Source organism: Panthera tigris, chromosome F2 (assembly GCF_018350195.1).
Source record: "Panthera tigris isolate Pti1 chromosome F2, P.tigris_Pti1_mat1.1, whole genome shotgun sequence".
Lineage (NCBI taxonomy): Eukaryota > Metazoa > Chordata > Mammalia > Carnivora > Felidae > Panthera > Panthera tigris.
In genome coordinates, this window is record NC_056676.1 from 45,163,738 (window position 1) to 45,182,698 (window position 18,961).

At 32.7% G+C, this 18,961-nt stretch overlaps 1 protein-coding gene across 10 annotated transcripts in view; it reads left to right on the forward strand.

Annotated features, from left to right (window-relative positions):
- VPS13B (vacuolar protein sorting 13 homolog B) overlaps positions 1–18,961 on the forward strand; it is a 798,280-nt gene that overhangs the window by 412,403 nt on the left and 366,916 nt on the right. For 9 of the 10 annotated variants that reach the window (XM_042972776.1, XM_007073303.3, XM_042972777.1 and 6 more), the window contains exon 24: positions 10,628–10,848. The exons of the other annotated variant lie outside the window; for it this stretch is intronic. In XM_042972776.1, the coding sequence (XP_042828710.1) occupies positions 10,628–10,848 (221 nt within the window). The remainder of the gene's footprint in view (positions 1–10,627; positions 10,849–18,961) is intronic. 10 annotated transcript variants of the gene reach the window in all.

The following is an 18,961-nucleotide window of genomic DNA, read 5'->3' on the forward strand; positions in this document are numbered from 1 at the left end:
CTGACTATAGAGTTCTTGCTTTACAGTGTATTTTCTTTCCTATATTGGAATGTGATTTTTCACTCCCTTCTTTTTTCTTAGTTTTTTTTTTTTAATTTCAGTTAGTTTCATATGTAGAATTTAGTAAGTCAGCCCTTCTATACAAACACCTGGTGATCATTATAAGTGTACTCGTTAAATCCCATCAACTATTTCATCCATCCCCCATCCCCCCATCCCATCTCCCCTCTGGTAACCATCCATTTGTTTGCTATAGTTAAGAGTTATTTTCTTAGTTTTCCTCTTTCTCTTTTTTTCCCTGTAATAATTTGTTTTGTTTCTTTAATTCCACATATTAGTTAAATCATATGGTATTTGTCTTTCTCTTATTTATTTCACGTAGCATAATATTCTCTACCTCCATCCATGTCATTTTAAAGGGTGAGAGTTTATTCATTTTATGACTAATATTCCATTGTGTGTATGTATGTATGTATATGTGTACTTGTGTATATATGGATACGTGTGTGTGTATATATATACACACACACATACACACTGGAATATTACTACAATATACATAATTATGTGTGTGTGTCTATATATAGAGAAAGAGACACACTCACATACATACATACATACAACTTTCTTTTTATCCATTCATCTATTGATGGACATTTTTGCTGTTTTCATGATTTCGCTGTTATTGATCATACTGCCTTCTGAACTCTCATTATTTTACATAAAAATCAACTTTTAAACGTATTGAGTTTCCACTATATGCAAATTAGGTTTTTTTTTCCCCTGATTTCAAGAATTTCTCTTGTTTTTTAATTTTCACCAATTTGCTTATAATAAATCTAGGTGTTAGTGTGTTAGTATTTATCGTCTTTGGACTTGAATTGGTTGGATATATGTATTAATGCTGTTTATCAATTTGAGGATTTTCCAGGCATTGTTTCCTCAAATATTTTTCTATTCTTTTTCTTGCCTTCTGGGTCTTATGTCACTTTTATATTAGTATGCTTGATGTTGTTCTTTAGATCTCTGTGGCTCTGTTAATTTTTCAATATTTTTTCTTTTTTTTTCAGGTTGGCTAATTTCTGTTGATAGGCTCATTTTATTTTTTCCTTAGACCACCATGGATCTACTGTTGTGGCCTACATTTTTCATTTCTCTCCTTTTCTTTTAATGTTTATTTTTCAGGGGGGGCTGGGGAGGGGCAGAGAGAGAGAGAGGGAGAAACAGAATCCAAAGCAGGCTCCAGGCTCTGAGCTCTTTAGGGCTCAGTGCTGAGATGAAACTCACAAACCACAAGGTTATGACCTGAGCTAATGTCAGATGCTTAACTGACTGAACCCCCCACGCATCCCCTTTCTCTTCCCTTTTTAATTAAAGCATAATTAACGACATTTTACTAGTTTGAGTTGTGCAATATAAAGAGTCAACAATTCTATACATTACTCAGTGCTCCTCAGGATAAGTCTGTGATAATCCCATTTATTTCACCTCCCTCACCCTCTTTCTGGCAATGACTTTGTTCTCTGTATTTAAGAGTGTGTATATAAATAAATATACAATATAAATATACAATATTAATATATATTAATATATATTAATATACAATATATATTATATAATTATAATTATATATTATATATATTATATATATTATATAATTATATATATTAATATACAATATAAATAAATATACAATATAAAGAGACACTTTGCCTACTCTGTGTGACTTATTTCACTTATCATTATATCCTCTAGGTCCACCCATCTTGTCTCAAATGCATGATCTCTTTTTATGGCTGTGTAATATCCCATTGTGTGTGTATACTCACACACAGAACATTTTCCTTATCCATTTGTCTGTTGATGGACACTCAAGTTGCTTCTATGTCTTGACTGTTCTAAGTAATGCTGCAATAAATATAAGCTTGCATAGTTGTTTTTGAGTTAGTATTTTCATTTTTTCTGGGTAAATACCCAGGAGTGAATTTATTGTATCATATGGTATTTCAATTTTTAATTTTTTGAGTAGCCTTCATAGTCTTTTCCACAGTGGCTGCACCAATTTGCATTCCCACAAACAGTGCATAAGGGTTCTTGTTTTCCTACATTGTGGTTTTGATTTTCAGTTCCCTTATGATGAGTGATGTTGAGCATCTTTTCATGTGTCTGTTGGTCATCTGTATGTCTTTGGAGAAATGTCTGTTCATGTCTTTTGCCCATTTTTAATTGGATTATTGATTTTGTGTGTGAGTGTTGTAGAATTTCTTATTTATTTTGGATGGTAACCTTTTATCAGATACAGCATTTGCAAATATCTTCTTCCTTTTCATAGGTTGCCTTTTAGTTTTGTTGATTATTCCCTTTGCTGTGCAGGTTTTTATTTTTACACTTTTTTAATTTAAAAAAAATTAAGAAGCTTTTTATTTTGATGTAGTCTCAGTAGTTTATTTTTGTTTTTATTTCTCTTGTCTCAGGAAATGTATCTTGAAAAAGTTCCTACCGCCAGTGTTAGAGAAATTACTGCTTGTGCTCTCTTCTAGGATTTTTATGGTTTCGGGTTTTACATTTAGGTCTTTAATCCATTTTGAGTTTATTTTGTGTTTGATTTTGGAAAGTAGTCCACTTTAAGGGTATCTGAGGGGCTCAGTCGATTAAGCATCTGACTTGTGATATTGGCTCAGGCCATGATCTCATGGTTTGTGTAATTGAGTCCTGCACCTGGCTTGGTGTGGAGAGCATGGATTCTGCTTGGGATTCTCTTTCTCCATCTCTCTCTGCCCTTCCCCTGCTTGTGCGCGCTCTCTCTCTCTCTCTCTCCCTCCCTCCCTCCCTCCCTCCCTCCCTCCCTCTCTCTCCCTCTCTCTCCCTCTCTCTCCCCCTCTCTCCCTCTCTCTCCCCCTCTCTCCCCCCCCTCTCCCTCTCTCTCCCCCTCTCTCCCTCTCTCTCCCCCTCTCTCCCCCTCTCTCCCCCTCTCTCCCCCTCTCAAAATAAACATTAAAAAAAAAGAATGTAGTCTAGTTACATTCTTTTACATGTTGCTGTACAGTTTTCCCAGCACCATATTTTAAAAATTCTGTCTTTTCCCCATTATATATTTTTGCCTCCTTTGAATTGATTGATTGACCATGTGTTTATTTCTTGGCTATCTATTCTGTTCCATTTATCTATGTAGATTTTTTTTGTGCCAGTACCATTTTGTTTTGATATATAGCTTTGTAGCATATCTTGAAATCTGGTATTGTGATACCTGCAACTTTGTTCTTTCTCAGGATGGTTTTGGCTATTTGGAGTTTTCTGTAATTGTATGCGAATGTTAATCATTCTTCATTCTAGTTTTGTGAAAAATGCCATTTGTATTTTGATAGGTATCGCATTGAATCTGTAGATGGCTTTGGGTGCCATGGACATTTTAACAGTATTTTTCCAATCCATCCAGTATCTTTTTCTGTGTTTTTTCATCAGTGTTTTATAGTTTTCAGAGTACAGGTTTTGTACCTCTTTGGTTGTTTTTTCCTAGATATTTTATTCGTTTTGGTACAGTTTTATAAATGGATGGTTTTTTTTAAAGTATCTCTTTCTTTGTCCTCAGTGTATAGAAATGCTACCCATTTCTAGGCATTACTTTTGTATTGTGCCACTTTACTGAATCTGTTTATTCCTTGTAGTAGTTTTTTGGTGGAGTCTTCAGGATTTTCTGTGTATAGTATCATTTCATCTGAATACAGTGACAGTTTAAATTCTTTTCTGCTACAGTTGCCTGTTATTTCTTTTTCTTATCTGATTGTTCTAGCTCAGATTTCCAGTACTATGTTGAGTAAAAGTGGTGAGAATGGGCATCCTTATTTTGTTCCTAATCTTCTAGAGGAAGCTCTCAATTTTTTGCCATTGACTGTGATAGCTGGGGGGTTTTCATATGACCTTTATAATGTTGAAGTATGCCCTCTAACCCCAATTTGTTAGGTGTTGTATCATGAATGGATATTGAATCTTGTCACATGCTTTTTCTACATCTATTGAAATGAACATAGGGTTTCTATCCTTTTTTTTTGCTGATGTGATACATGGTGATGGTTGATTTGCAAATATTGATCCATCTTTTCATCCTGGAATAAGTCACACCTAATCTTAGTGGATTATGTTTTTAATATATTGTTGTATGCAGTTTGCTATTATTTGTTGAAGATTTTTGCATCTATGTTTTTCAGGGATACTGGCCTGTAGCTTGCTTGCTTTCCTTCTTTATTTTTTCTTTTTCTTTTTTCTTTCTTTTCTTTTTCTTTTCCTTTTTTTTCTTTTCTTTTTTCTTTCTTTTCTTTTTCTTTTCCTTTTTTTTTGGTGTCTGGTTTTGCTATCAGCATAATATTGGCCTCATAGAATGTATTTAGAATCTTTCATTTGTCTTGTATTCTTTGGAATGGTTTGTGGAGAATAGGTATTAACTTTTCTTTAAGTGTCTGGTGGAATTCACCTGTGAGGCCGTTTCATCCTAGACTTATGGTTTTTGGTAGTTTTTTGATTGGCAGTGCACTTTTGTTACTTGTAAATGGTCTGTTAGGATTTTCTATTTCTTCATGGTTCAGTTTTGGAAGACTGTTATGTTTCTAGCAATTTATCCATATCCATATCTTTTAGGTTGTCCAGTTTGTTGGCATGTAACTTTTAATATTACATGCCATGTAGTTTGATACAATCTTTTGTCTTTCTTTTGTGTCAGTTGTTACTTCTCTCATTTCTGATTTTATTTATTTGAGTCCTTTCTCTTTTTCTTGATGAGTCTGGCTAAGGGTTTGTCAGTTTTGTTTATCTTTTCAAGAACTAGCCCTAGGTTTCATTGATTTTTTTTTTTTTTTTTTGGAGGGGGTCTCTTTGTCATTTGTTTCTGTTTGGATCTTAATTACTTCCTTACTTCTAGTCCCTTTGGGTTTTGTTTTTTCTTCTTTTTCTAGTTCCTTTAGGTGTAAGGTTAGATTGTTTATTTAAGCTTTTTCTTGGTTCTTGAGGAATGCTTGTGTTGTTGTATTATTACCTCTTAGAATTGCTTTCACTGTATACCAAAGATTTGGGACCTTTGTGTTTTCATTTTCATTTATCTCCGTGTATTTTTTTATTTCTTATTTGATTGCTTTGTTGACCAATTGGTTGTTTAGTATCATGTTGTTTCATCTCCATTTGTTTGTGTTTTTTACACTTTTTTCATGTGATTTATTTTTTGTTTCATATAGTTATCAGAAAAGATACATGGTATAATTTCAGTCTTTTGTTTTGAAAGCATTTATAAAAGTATTTTTATTTGCTAATCATGGTGTTTACATGTAGTAGCAAAACACAAGCTATATATACAAAAGGCTTTCATGAAATGCATTTAGAAATGTGCATCTTCTTTTTCGTAAGGATACGGTTAGGGACAATACCTACCTACACTTGCGCTTTGCATGAATGCCTTCCTCTCTCTGAGGAGGTGGCTGTTTTCAGTTACTGAAAGCTGTGCATCTGTCTCCTGCTTCCCATTCTCATTTCATTCTTCTTAAATTTATTGATGCTTGTTTTATGGCCTATAATGTGATTTTTTTGGAGAGTGTTTCATGTTCAGTTGCAAAGAATGCAATATTCTGTTGGTTTTGGATGGGGCGTTCTGTATATTTCTGTTATATCCATCTGGTCCATTGTGTCATTCAAAGCCATTGTTTCCTTAGTGATTTTCTATCTGGGTTATCTATACATTGGTATAAGTGGAGTGTCCTCTACTATTATTACCATAAATTTCTCTCTTTATGTCTGTTAATATTTGCTTAATATATTTAGGTGCCCCATTGTTGCTTGAGTACCTACAATTGTTATATGTTTTTTTTTTTTTTTGGTGATATCTTTGTCATTATGCAATGCCCTTATTGTCTTGTTACAGTCTTTGTTTTAAAGTCTGTTTTGTTTGACACAAGTATTGCTACCTTGACTTTTTTTCTTCCATTTACATAGTGGATGTTTTTCCATCCCTTCACTTTCATTCTATATGTGTCTTAGGTCCGAGGTGAATCTTTTGTTGGCAGCATGTAGATGAGTATTGATTTTTATTCATTCTGTTGCAGTATGTCTTTTGCTTGGAGCATTTAGACTATTTACATTTAAAGTAATTATTGATAGGTATGAACTTACTGGCATTTAAAAATTTTGTTTTCTGGTGGTTTTTGTAGTTCTTTGTTCCTTTCTTCTTCCTCTCCTTTGTGAATGATGCATATCTGTTGTGTTATGTTTGTCTTTCTGTCTCTTTATTTTCTTTGTGTATCATAGGTTTTGGGTTTCTTGTTACCATGAGGTTCTTATATAACATCCTAAGTAAATCGTCTATGTTAATATGATTGTCATTTAAGTTCAAACATGGAAAATTATGTCAAGATTATCATTCGTATTTGAAGGAGAGAGTTTCCAAGACAAACAAAAGATACAGGAGTTTATCACCACGAAACCAGCCTTACAAGAAACTTTAAATGGACTTCTTTAACTGGAAAAGTAATGGCCATAATTAGAGAACATTATGAATAAAAAGATGTAAATATTACAACATATATATAAAATGTGGAGAAGGGAGTAAAAAGAGAACGTGTGTTTGTTTTTCTTTCAGAATGTGTTTGAATATCTTATCTGTTTTAAATAGTGCTGAAATAAGCATAGGTATTCATATATCTTTTCAAATTAGTGCTTTTGTTTCTTTGGGTAAATAACCAACAGTGGAATTCCTGGATCATATGTTAACTCATTTTAATTTTTTGAGGAATTTCCATACTGTTCTTTATAGTGGCTACACCAGTTTGCATTCCCAACAAGGGCGCACAAGTGTTACCTTTTCTCCACATCTTCACCAGTACTTGTTATTTCCTGCTGTTTGGATATTAGCCATTCTTACTGGTGTGAGATGGTATCTCTTTGTGGTTCTGATTTGCATTTTCCTGTAATTAGTGATATTGAGTATTTTTTCACATACGTATGATCATTTGTATGTCTTTTAGAATAATATCTGTTCAGGTCCTCTGCCCATTTTTTAATTGTCAATTATTTGGTTTTTTTGTGTTGAGTTATATAAGTTCCAAATGTAGAATTCTTGGCTGCAGAGCAAATAAATCTATAGGTTACTCTTTTTCATTTTACCTGTTTTATAGACATTTTGGCTGCTCTCTGCCAGGAAAATTTGTTATATTCATTATTTAAATTAACATCACTTAGAATTAAAGAACCCTTTATATTAACTGTCTTAAATCAGTCAAGTGCTAAGTGGTTTGGGAAAACAATGGCAGCAGATTTGGCTCATTTATGTATGTAGAATAAAGTGTATCTTCCTCCAAAGCGTTAACCTCACATTAGATAATAAAATATTTCTGTTATTATCAATTCATATTTGAAATAAAAACCTGCTTGAGTCATGCTGAATTGTGGGACATAACGGAAACAAATTAGAAGACGTTTTTGTTGTTTGCTTATAAAGACATTTAGTGACTAAGATTAAAAAAAGAAAAATGAGAGTATCTCCAGTATTGACCTACTTTTATGTGCCATATTAATGTTAGTAAAGTGATTCACCTTGATCCTAACTAAGTATGTACAGTAGTCTAAGACTAAGTTCCTGTAGTCTAGTAGAGCATCTTTAGAAAGGGAAAGACCTTTCAGATTATTGATCATTACCCACCAAGATTCAAGATCAGAAAGTAAATTTATAATTCACGTGATGAGGGGCTGATAATTAGTCACTGTTTACTGACCCCAACATTGATAATAGGAATTTTTGAGTGTGTGTGTGTAATATATATGTAATTTTCCATGTTACCTAAACCTGTTTTTTATCTTCTGTTTCTAATATGTGTGAAATCATCATGCAATACAATGTAAGGAAATCCACACTGATAATTTTTAAAATTTCAGTTGTAACTTAATATTGTCTAATGAAGTCCAGTGCCCCTTCCCCATTGTTGACACATGTAGCACACAGTCTTACCGAATTTTCTTTATGTATTTACTTTTCCCCATAGCCCAGTTATATTATGCTCTTTCAGATTATTTAATATGAGTCACATCATTGTATATTTGTCATTTTCTTGAAAATTATTTTATTGATATCTTTTTCTCTGTCAAAAACAGTGTTTTTACAAATTCACACAAAATGGCATTACCAATTTTTTTGTTTTTAGTTTTCTTGCTATTTTTAGATACTTTGAAAACTTGTGAATTCTTCCATCAATAGTTTATCTAAAATAAAACATGTTACAGCATTAGAACTTTACAGTTCAAGTAAAATACTAGTCTTGAAGGTCTCAGAATAATGAATGATTCTGGAATGTCATTTGTGGATGTCTCAGCATATTTTAGGGATACCCTAGAACATTATATTCCCAGTGTTATAAATGATAAGGTGTTTTTATTTTGTGTGCATGTGCATGTAAAAGGAATATTTTTGCAGCTAACGATTTGTTGTTTTGATAATTTTTTCAGAATGATTAATTGTAGGAATTTTTGTCCGTACATGTTAAGATCTCATCTTCTAGGTAGAGTGTACTTTTTAAAAAGACAATCTGCATACTAAATAAATGGGCATAAACTATTGTTTTAAAGGTTCTGTTTAAGACTTAGAATATGATATACCAAATTTCAATTATTGGTCTCATTCCAAAGAAGAAGCAGAGACACATATGAGATAGTACTAATGTCATTTGGGATTTTCATTCTTAATTTAACATTTAAATGTGGTGCTCTTCATCCAACATAACTACCATTTAACATTTCTTGGGTTTCATAAAATTTGAGAAACTATATATAGCTCACTACCAGTTTTAAAATATGTGACCTGAAATCATTCCAGAATATTTTAAGACAAATTTGGCAAAGTATTTATTTTGTAAATAGCATAGCACTTTGTGTAGGTTTTAAAATAATTTTAGAATTAGTTACAGATGATTTAAAGTTTGTCATTCTTTCTTGGGGGCAAATATTTTAAGTCTTAAGACAGGCACAGTACCACAGTGCTGACCACACATTATTATGCAGTTTTCATTGTTTCCAGTCAAGTTATTGTGGTCTCCTGTGTAGCTAGATTTATTCTATTATCCAAGGCTCAATTTCAAAGATTCTAGTTTTAATCTTATGAGCTATATTTGGTCAAGGTATTTTGAGTGTTCAAACTTGTAAGAATCTGAATATACTTAATATCACCATTTATAGTTTAAATGCTTATTTATATTACATATAAATAAATATCCCATATATATGGAATTTAAATATAAATGATTCAGTTAGTAATTAAGCATTGGAAAATAACCTGAATCTAAAAATATAGTGTGACCCTGGCTCTGTGTGGGCATATCCAGTACAACGGAGAAAAAACAAGAAGGAAATAAAACTATGTTAATAGTTATTTGGAGCGGCAGGGTTTTGACTAGTTTCAATTTTTCTTTTTTATTTATTTTCTAATTTATCTTTATTGAGGCATTAGTATGTTTCATTTTGACTGGTTTTAACTTTCCTTCTTTATATTTTCTAGTTTATGACTGATTTTGATTTTTCTTCTTTATTCTATTTCCTAATTTATCTTCAGTGGGGTACTAGTAACTCTCTAATTAGAAATTAAGTATTTTCAATTTATTAAAAATAATTTGGCTACTTAAAAAGATGTCTACAATATCTACACATACAAGTGCTAGTAGAACTGCAAAGTCAACACTATGTCATAGTAATCTAATTTGCATCAGTTGACATCTAAAGAATAAGTGTTAATAAATATTCCAATACTAAGTATACGGTTAAAAGTCATTTCACAAAGTACTTTATAGCTGCATTAAAAAATGGCTTTATCTCATAATTTATATCAATCTCTGCTACATTAATAAAAAATGTAAAAGAAGAAAAGGAATTTTGCTTTTACTCCTGAAATTTATGAGTGCTTATTTTTTCTCAAGTATATTTTACTTAAAAATAACATATTATACATAATAATGAAGATACCAAATGCATCCTGGGTCTTACCCCCAGATATTCTGATTAAGTAAGTCCAAATTCAAAATCAGGAATCTGTGGCTTATATAAGGACGCACCTGATTCTGGTACAGGTAGTCCAAGAGACCATAATAGATTATTCTTTTCCTCTCTTATTCCTCAGCTAGATCTGTGGTCACCTTCACTCCATGCAAAAATCATTGTCTTTTCCCGATAGAACACATTTTCTGTGGTCTCCAAGGTAAAATGAATACATCCCCAGCAATTGCACGATGCAATCCACTAGGACGAAAGAAGAGGAAGTCAGACTTCTATTTATATCTGTATCTCATTTCCTTAAGTTCTATTTCTACGTGTTTTATAATATATGTAATTACTGATATAGTAGTGTGTTGCTATTTCTGCATGTTGTATAATGTATATAATTATTGTTACAGTAGTGTTATAATAAATGCAAATGTTAACATTTATCAAAGGTTACTTTTAAATAGCAGTTAAATTATTTACCACATTTGTCTCTGGGATAGTATATTTGCTTTTTTGATGCTATAGTAAATGTTTCACATTTCAAAAATAGACAATAGACCCTTTACTATCAAGCAGCAACTATATTTTATATGTGTGCTTCTCTACTGCCTTTTGTTCTTATTATCAGGTAATGCTTTTCCTTGGACTATCAGCTTACATCATTTCAGCATGTATACCCTTTTTGGAAAACAAGTGACACTTTGCCTAGTGGAACCTATGGGTTGTACCTCTACTCTAGCTGTTACATCTCAAAAACTACTTCCTACAGGACCTGATACAAGGCATTCATTTGTTGTCTGTCTCCATGTTGACCTAGAGTCACTTCAAATAAAATGCTCAAATCCTCAGGTTAGTATATTTGATTTATGAAAGGAAATTTAAAATAATGTGATTTAAGAACAATTGTTATCAATTTTGAGAAGGATTTCTCTTCTGTTTCGTGTCCTAAGTTATTTTTAACAGAGTCATCAAGATCAGAATGGTTAGATTAAGTATTGCTTTGAAGCTCTCTCAAGTTTTGTAATTTAAACTCTTCTGAAAATGTAATGGTGGCAGCATAAATGCATCTTTTGGCTGAAAGAATGAAATCAGTTGCAGATGTGAAGTGTTTAAAGCTGAAGAACTACTTTATTATCATACTGGAAGAGACTGTTAAAGTGATCAAATATAATTTTCAGCCAGATTCTCACCCAGGACTTCTTTTGCTCAACATGTAATATTTTTTTAAAAGCATTGTTTAGTACTTAAGAAATATATTTTGCTAATCCTGTAACATTTTAGTTGCTGTAGGCCAAACATACTGAAATCTGTCGTGTTACAATTTCATGTGAATTCCAACCCCCGATGTCTACAAATTACTAATTGCATACAGATAATCTGTTTCTTTCACCTCAAGCAGACTGTGATATACTTTCTACATAGATAGTCAGTGTTGAATACTATTTGAAATTATATTTTGAAATAACTCTTTTTAGATAGGTGTTGATTCTGACAGGTCAATGTTGATCTAAGTTTCTCTCAGCATTAGTGATTACAAACCACTAATTAAGCCAATTTTAGAGTGTGTTTTTTAGAGCGGGTCCAAATATTATTTCATATTTTATAGAGCCTCCTTACTGATACCATCCTCCTTCCTTCTCCTCTTCTCCCTGCGTGGTTAGTGGAAGATGAATTAAGGGACCTAATGGTTGCCAGATTTCTAAATATCATATGAAGTGGCACAATGTAAATTCTGACTAGACTGTGAAAGTTTTTCAACATATATTATAATCTCCTAAAATAAGTACTAAAAATAAAATGCAAAACTACCAAGAGACAGCCCCCAAAGCCAATAGACATATTAAAACGAAATACCAAAAAAAAAAAAAATTCAAATCTAAACAAGTCAAGAAGTGGTAACATGAGTTTAAAAACAGAGGGTAGAAACAGAAAACAGTAAAATGGTAGGGCTAAGATATTCTTACCAATGATTATATTAAATATTAGTGATGTTAACTAGGAGTATTTAGACCATGAGTTAGCAAACTAAAGCCTGCAGGCCAAAAACCTACTTTTTACATTTTGTCTGAGGTTGCTGTTCTGCAGAAGTAAGTAGGAGCACCAGAAAACAGCATGGCTCACAAAGCCTAGAATATTTACTATCTGCTCCTTTAACAAAAAAATGTTTACTGTCCCTTTAATGTTTACTCCTATTAAAAGGCAAAGATTGACAGAGTGGGGAAAACAGCAAGATTCCATTATATATTGCTTAAAACCAAAGCACTTGAAATATAAAAAAAATGGATACAAAATAAATAAATGCATAGGAAAAATATACCATACAAACAGCAGAGGACGGCTGGATTTGCTTATTTTAATATCAAATAAACATAACAAAAAAGGGTATTACCAGAGATAAATAAGGATATGAAACTAAAATGGACAGAATTAAAGGGAAAAAATGGATGATTCTATTCAGTACTCTGTAGTAGGAACTTTTTTGCCACCTCCCTCAGCAATTATAAAACAACTAGATGAAAAATAATATGGAGACATAGAAGATGAAAAAAATTGACCACAGACATAGTAGGAAAGTTTTATAACATCTTTCTCAGTGATTGATAAAACAAACAGATAAAAATAAAAAAATAATTGGAGGTAAAGTATGAAATACCCTACCAACTTGCCTTATCTAATTGACATTTATAGAACACCATATTGAACAACCATGGAATGAACATTTTTTTTCAGGTGACATTCTCTCATTTTGTTTAAGAGATCAAAGTAAAGTACTGTATATTATCACAGTCAAAATATATTAGAAATCAGTAATATATCTAGAAAACTGTACAATAAACATGCTTCTAAATAATCTGTGAATCAAAGACAAAAATCACTTGGAAATAACATATTTTGGTTGAGTGACAATAAAAAAGGTGGATATAGTAAAGTACTCTTCAAGGGAAAACATAATTTTAAATATTAACATTAGAAATAAAGACCCTAAGTCATTCACTTACGGTTCCACTTCAGAAAGCTAAGAAAAGAATAAGATAAACCCAAATAAGTGAAAGGAAGAAAATAATAAAGATAAGAGCAGAGACGACTGTTACAATATAAGAAAGATAAACTACAAATTACCAATATTGGGAATGAAGAAGGAGGTTTATCACACAGATCCTACAGACTTTAAAAGCATAATAGAATATGGACAACTTTATGCCAGCAAGTGTAACAATATAGGTGAAATAGAAATTTTGACTAAAAAATAACTGATCAAAAAATAATGAAGAAATAGAAAATCTGAATATCCTTATATATCTCTAATAGAAATTGTGATATCAGAACAAGTTTATAAAGACCGTTTCAGGCCCCAATGGGTGAATTCTGTCAAATAGTCAAGGGAAAAAATAGAAAAGTTTTATAAATCTTTTTTCAGGGATAGAGAATGGAGGATTCCTTCTCAACTTGTTTTATGAAGCCAGTGTATATTTTTTATACATTTTATTTTAATGTTTATTTATTTATTTTGAGAGAGAGAGAGAAAGAGAGCACAAGCAGGGGAGGGTGGGGCAGAGAGAGAGAGAGACTTCCAAGCAGGCTCCATACTGTCAGCTCAGAACACAATTTGGGGCTCAATCCCATGAACCATGAAATCATGACCTGAGCTGCAGTCAAGAGTCAGACGCTCAACCAACTGAACCATTCAGGCACCCCAAAGCCAGCATAATTCTGTTATCAAATCCTGAAAAAGAAGGGATTAGAAATCCCTCATGAAAATAGATGTAAAATTCTTAAACAAATATTAGCAAATCGTTGTAGCAGTATATAAAAAAAGTTAATACGTTATGACAAAGTAGGATGCTTTAATATTCAAAAATCATTTGGTATAATTCACCATATCAGTAACAGTTGAGAAAAATCATATGATAATTTATGTTAGAAGCAGGTAAAACATTTGACAAAATTTAACCAACCATTTATGATTAAAACTCTCAGCAAATTGAGAATATTAAATAAGAATTTAATATTAAAGAATATTAAAGAATTAATATTAAAGAATTTTTCAAAACTGTAAAGGACATATGTAGTAAATCAAACATCATACTTAATATCACACTAAATTGTTTTCAACTAAAATCAGAAAAAAGCCCAGAATGTGGGCTTTCACCACCTGTTGTATATCATCCTGAATGTTGTAGCCATTCCAATAAACCAAAGGAAATCAAAAGGCATAAAGATAAGAAAAGAAGTAAAACTCTGTATCTGACAAAATTTTTTTTAAGAAAATCCTAGAGGAATTAAGCAACTATTACTAGAACTAATAAAATTATCAAGGTTGCAGGAGACAATAGTAATATATAAAAAGCCATTTATTAATATATATTAGCAGCAAACAATTGGAAGGTTGAGTGAATGAATCCCTTCCATTTATATTGGTTTCCAGAAACATAAACAAATGAATCTAAAGATATCCAAGACCTTTACCGTAAAAACTGGAAAGCATTGCTGGGAGAACTTACCACCTAACTGGAGACATACACCTGTTCACAGATTGGATGAGTCAGTATTGTTCAAAGGGCAAAATTGATTTTGATATTGGGCATAATCAAGTTTAAAACATTTTCTCTTTGAAAGACCTGGTAACAGAGCAGAAAGCCAAACACTAAGAGAAAGTATTTGTAAAATATTCATCAAACTATTATGCAAAATATTTCTTTAAAGTTTATTTGTTTATTTTGAGAGAGAGAGAGAGTGAGTGAGCAAGCACATGAGCAGGGAAGGGGCAGAGAGAGAAAGAGAATCTCAAGCAGGCTCTATACTAACAGTATGGGGCCATACACGGGGCTAGAACCCACGAACTGTGAGATCATGACCTGAACCGAAACCAAGAATCAGACGCTTAACCAACTGAGCCACCCAGGTGTCCCATGTTATGGAAGGTATTTAAAGAACGCTTTCTAGTTGTTAACGTGATGACAAAGAACAGTTTATATAATGGGAGTAAGATTTGAACAGACTTTCACCACTCAAGATGTTATTGGTCAGTAAGCACATGAAAAGATGCATATCATCATTATTCATTAGGAAAAATAAAATGTAAAATGAAGACAACCCACTATACACCAATTAGATTGGCTGAAATAAAAATGAGCATTGTGAACCATCTGGAACTCTTTGTATACTGTTGGTGGGAATGTAAAAATTATACAACTTTGGAAATAACTTGGAAATTCCTGAAAAAGTATGACATGCACTTACCATGTGACACAGCCATTCCTCCCTAAGTTTTTCCTTAGAGAAACGCAAATATATGGCTATGCAGAGACTTTTATGTGGATGTATTTGGCAGCTTATTTGTATAGCCCCAAGATGATCACAACTCAACTGTTCATAAATAATTAAACGGTAATTAAACAAATTATGATCTACCTGTATAATATAATACTAGTCAGTCATCAAAGATCTGAATTATTGATAAAATGCAACGTAATGGATGAATATTGTAATCACTACACCAAGTGAAGAAAGTCAGATAAAGAGTACTTACTGTATAATTACAACTATATAAAACGTTAGAATATGCAGACTACTATATTGTGACAGATTCCTCATTGCCTGGAGAAGGGAGTGGGAATGAGGAGGGAATGATTGTAACAACAAATTCCAAAAGGATATGAAGAAACTTAAGGAAAAAATAGAAAAATTTTTTATATTCATAGTTTAATAGTAGTTTAATCTCTATATGATAGACATCCAGCTACTACTTGGAGTTGTCCATCAGAGACCTTCTACTTTAGGAACTTATGAAAGTCATTATAGCCTTGAGAGGATTGTACTACTCTACATGTTCTGGACATCCATAGCCATCCTAGCTGAGAATAAATTCTATTGCTGTTAGTGTTTTAGCCTGGAAATATATTATTTTGAATCTTTTTTTTTTAAAAAAAATACTTCTTTTACTTTGAGATTCTGAAGAGTATTGTGATTTCTGTGGAATCTTATTAAATGTCATGTTGTCGCTCAAGTCCGAACTCTCGAATATCTTTATCAGATATCCACTTTGTTTGGAACAGAGGTCAGGTTTTGTTGTTGTTTTTAAATATAAACTGGTTCTAAGCAAAGTCATCACATAGGTTTTGGTCTGGTATTTCTTTCTCATGCCTGCTCACTCTCTTTGTCCTTAAACCTCCATCACCTGGCTCCCAAGGCCTCCTTGCTGCTCCCCAAATACCAAGATCTTTTTTTTTTTTTTTGAGAATTAAACCAAGGCTGAGTGAACCTCATGCCTCAAGAATGCCTTTACCCAAAATGTGATAATTCTTATCTTTTCATTTAATTCCAACTTTATCTTCTTGGTAAGTCCTCATAAACCAGCTCTGTTTAATTGTTATCAGCTTCTATAACCAAAGCTGATCACAAGGTTGTTGGGAAGTTTCAGATATTTATGAAATATGTGAAAATACCTTGTAAATTCTGAAATATTATAGGAATGCCAACTGTGTTAGTTTTTAGATTGACTCCAATACAAAATGTGATACCCTCTTTGTAAATTGTTATGAGTATCTCTGGTAGAATGTAGCAGTCTTCCAGAGGGCTAGGAAGCCACAAAACAGTGTAACACTTTGAAGAATCATTATGTATTTAGAGGTTTGGTAAAGAGTTGATACTGTTTTATAACCTAAATTTTAATGATAAAAACATGAGATTCCAGATAAACCTCTCTCTTGTGAGTGGTTGCTCTAGCATAGGCTTCCAGACTCCCTCTGGATTTTCACAATTACAAAAGATGGCTTGATTTTTCTCCCCAATTGCAGAATAATACTGAGTACTACAAGCGCAATAGTACATATACTACATACCCCAACCAGAAATGAGGAGAACAAGGATGAATAAGATAAACACACTGTGGGGGAGTGAGAATGTCCTGTCTCCTCAAGGTCCTTCTGGTGGACTAAGAATCAAGTTGACATGAGACAGATTAACAGGAGAAAATAAAATCTAACAGTGTAAATATGGGGAATCCACACAGACATGGAAATTCCCATGACAGGCAAAATGAGTTATATATACCATTTTGGACTAAGGAGAAAGTCTGGGACTTCAGAGAAAATGAATTCAATTTATAGGAAGATGATAAAGAGTAATTGTCTAGTAAGCTAATGTTTGCTGGGCCACTTAGAAACCATGGGACTTAGAGGACTTTGATCAAACAGGCCTTGATAGGTTCCTCCCTATCTACCATGTCTAGTTCATATCATAATGTAGTTCTTTGTGGTGATAATTCTCTTCCTAGTGCAGGTCCTCTACCTAAATTCTTTGAGGCAGTTGTGGGGGAGGCAGAGAGCTTTTCGTGAATCTGCTGGCATTGCTTTTTTTGATTGTTATTTAATTTAAAATAATCTTCATGCCAAAGTGGCTCGGCTCATCATGGGGTGGCCTGCCCTTGGCCCATACAACATGAGAAGGCCATGCCTTTCTTAATGCATCTGTTGAAATCCACAGATAAAGAGCAAATCTTGAAAGTGTCTTTACAGAAATGACACATTACATACAAGACAACCAAAATTTGATTATTAGCTCACTTCTTCTGAGTATAGAGAGCAGAAGAATATAACATCTTTAAATGGGGAAAAAATACAGCTTCTCAACCCAGAATTCTAAATTTAAAAAAAATACATGTGTATGAATAAATATTAAATAAAGACATTTTCACATAAAAGAATCTATCACCTGTAGAACTGCACTACAAGAAATCCTAAAGGAAGTCCCTCATACTGAAGGGAAACCAGATGGTTGATCTTTTTTTTTTTTTAATATGAAATTTATTGTCAAGTTGGTTTCCATACAACACCCAGTGCTCATCCCATCAGGTGCATTCCTCAATACCCCACACCCACACTCCCCTCCCTCCTACCCCCCCATCAACCCTCAGTTTTCTCTCAGTTCTTAAGAGTCTCTTATGTTTTGTGATCATCTTTTTAAATGTTTCTTGGCCATTGAGTTTGCTCTTTTGTGAATTGGCAATTCAAATTGTTTACATTAGTTTGTATTTTCCTGATTATTAATAAGGTTGAGCAGTTTTTAAATGTTTATTGGTCAATGAATTTGTTTTACTAATTGATAATTCATATCATTTACACAGTTTTTCTGTTAAATTTCTTAGCAATTCCAAGAGCTTCCCTTAGGCACTATGAATACAAACCCTGAATTTGTAATGTAGTTATTTGCCTGTATGGCATCTGTTACCAAAAATGTTCAATCTTTCTTGATGAAATATTATCTCTAGGTCTTTTTTTTATTTTCTGGGTATCCTGCCTTATAAAAAGAGTATAATGGGCCCCTAAAATACAGACATCCATGTGTATCCTAAAATTTCATTTATGATTTTTATTTTTAAAATTAATGACTCAATATAACACCGCCTTTTTTGTGAGTGGTTATTCCATCTGTTTGGTTTTTTGTGTTTGGAAAGGATAGTGCTTCTTGAGTCCTTTTTTTTTGTGTCATGGACCTCTTTGAGAATCCAACAAAAGCTGTGAGCCTGTTCCCTAGAACAATGTGTATATCCACTAAATTTTGCATATACTATCAGAAGCTTTTATACATTGTAGCCAGTGTATAAGATTCTTGATTCCATTTTAAGGAAATAATTTCTTCTTAAATATCATTTTTTTTGTTTATCCATTAGAGTCATATCAGAAGTTTTGACACTGGTATATTAATTAATTTGATTTATTATTGCTTAGATACAAAGCCTGCAAGTAGTTGATGTATTTCATTCATTCATTCATTCAATCATTCATTTATTCATTCATTCATTCATTCATTTATTTTTAATGTTTGTTTATTTTTGAGAGAGACAGAGACAGCGTGCGAGCTGGGGTGGGGTAGAGAGAGGAGACACAGAGTCCGAAGCAGGCTTCAGGCTCCAGCTGCCAGCACAGAGCCCGATGTAGGATTCAACTCATGAACCATGAAA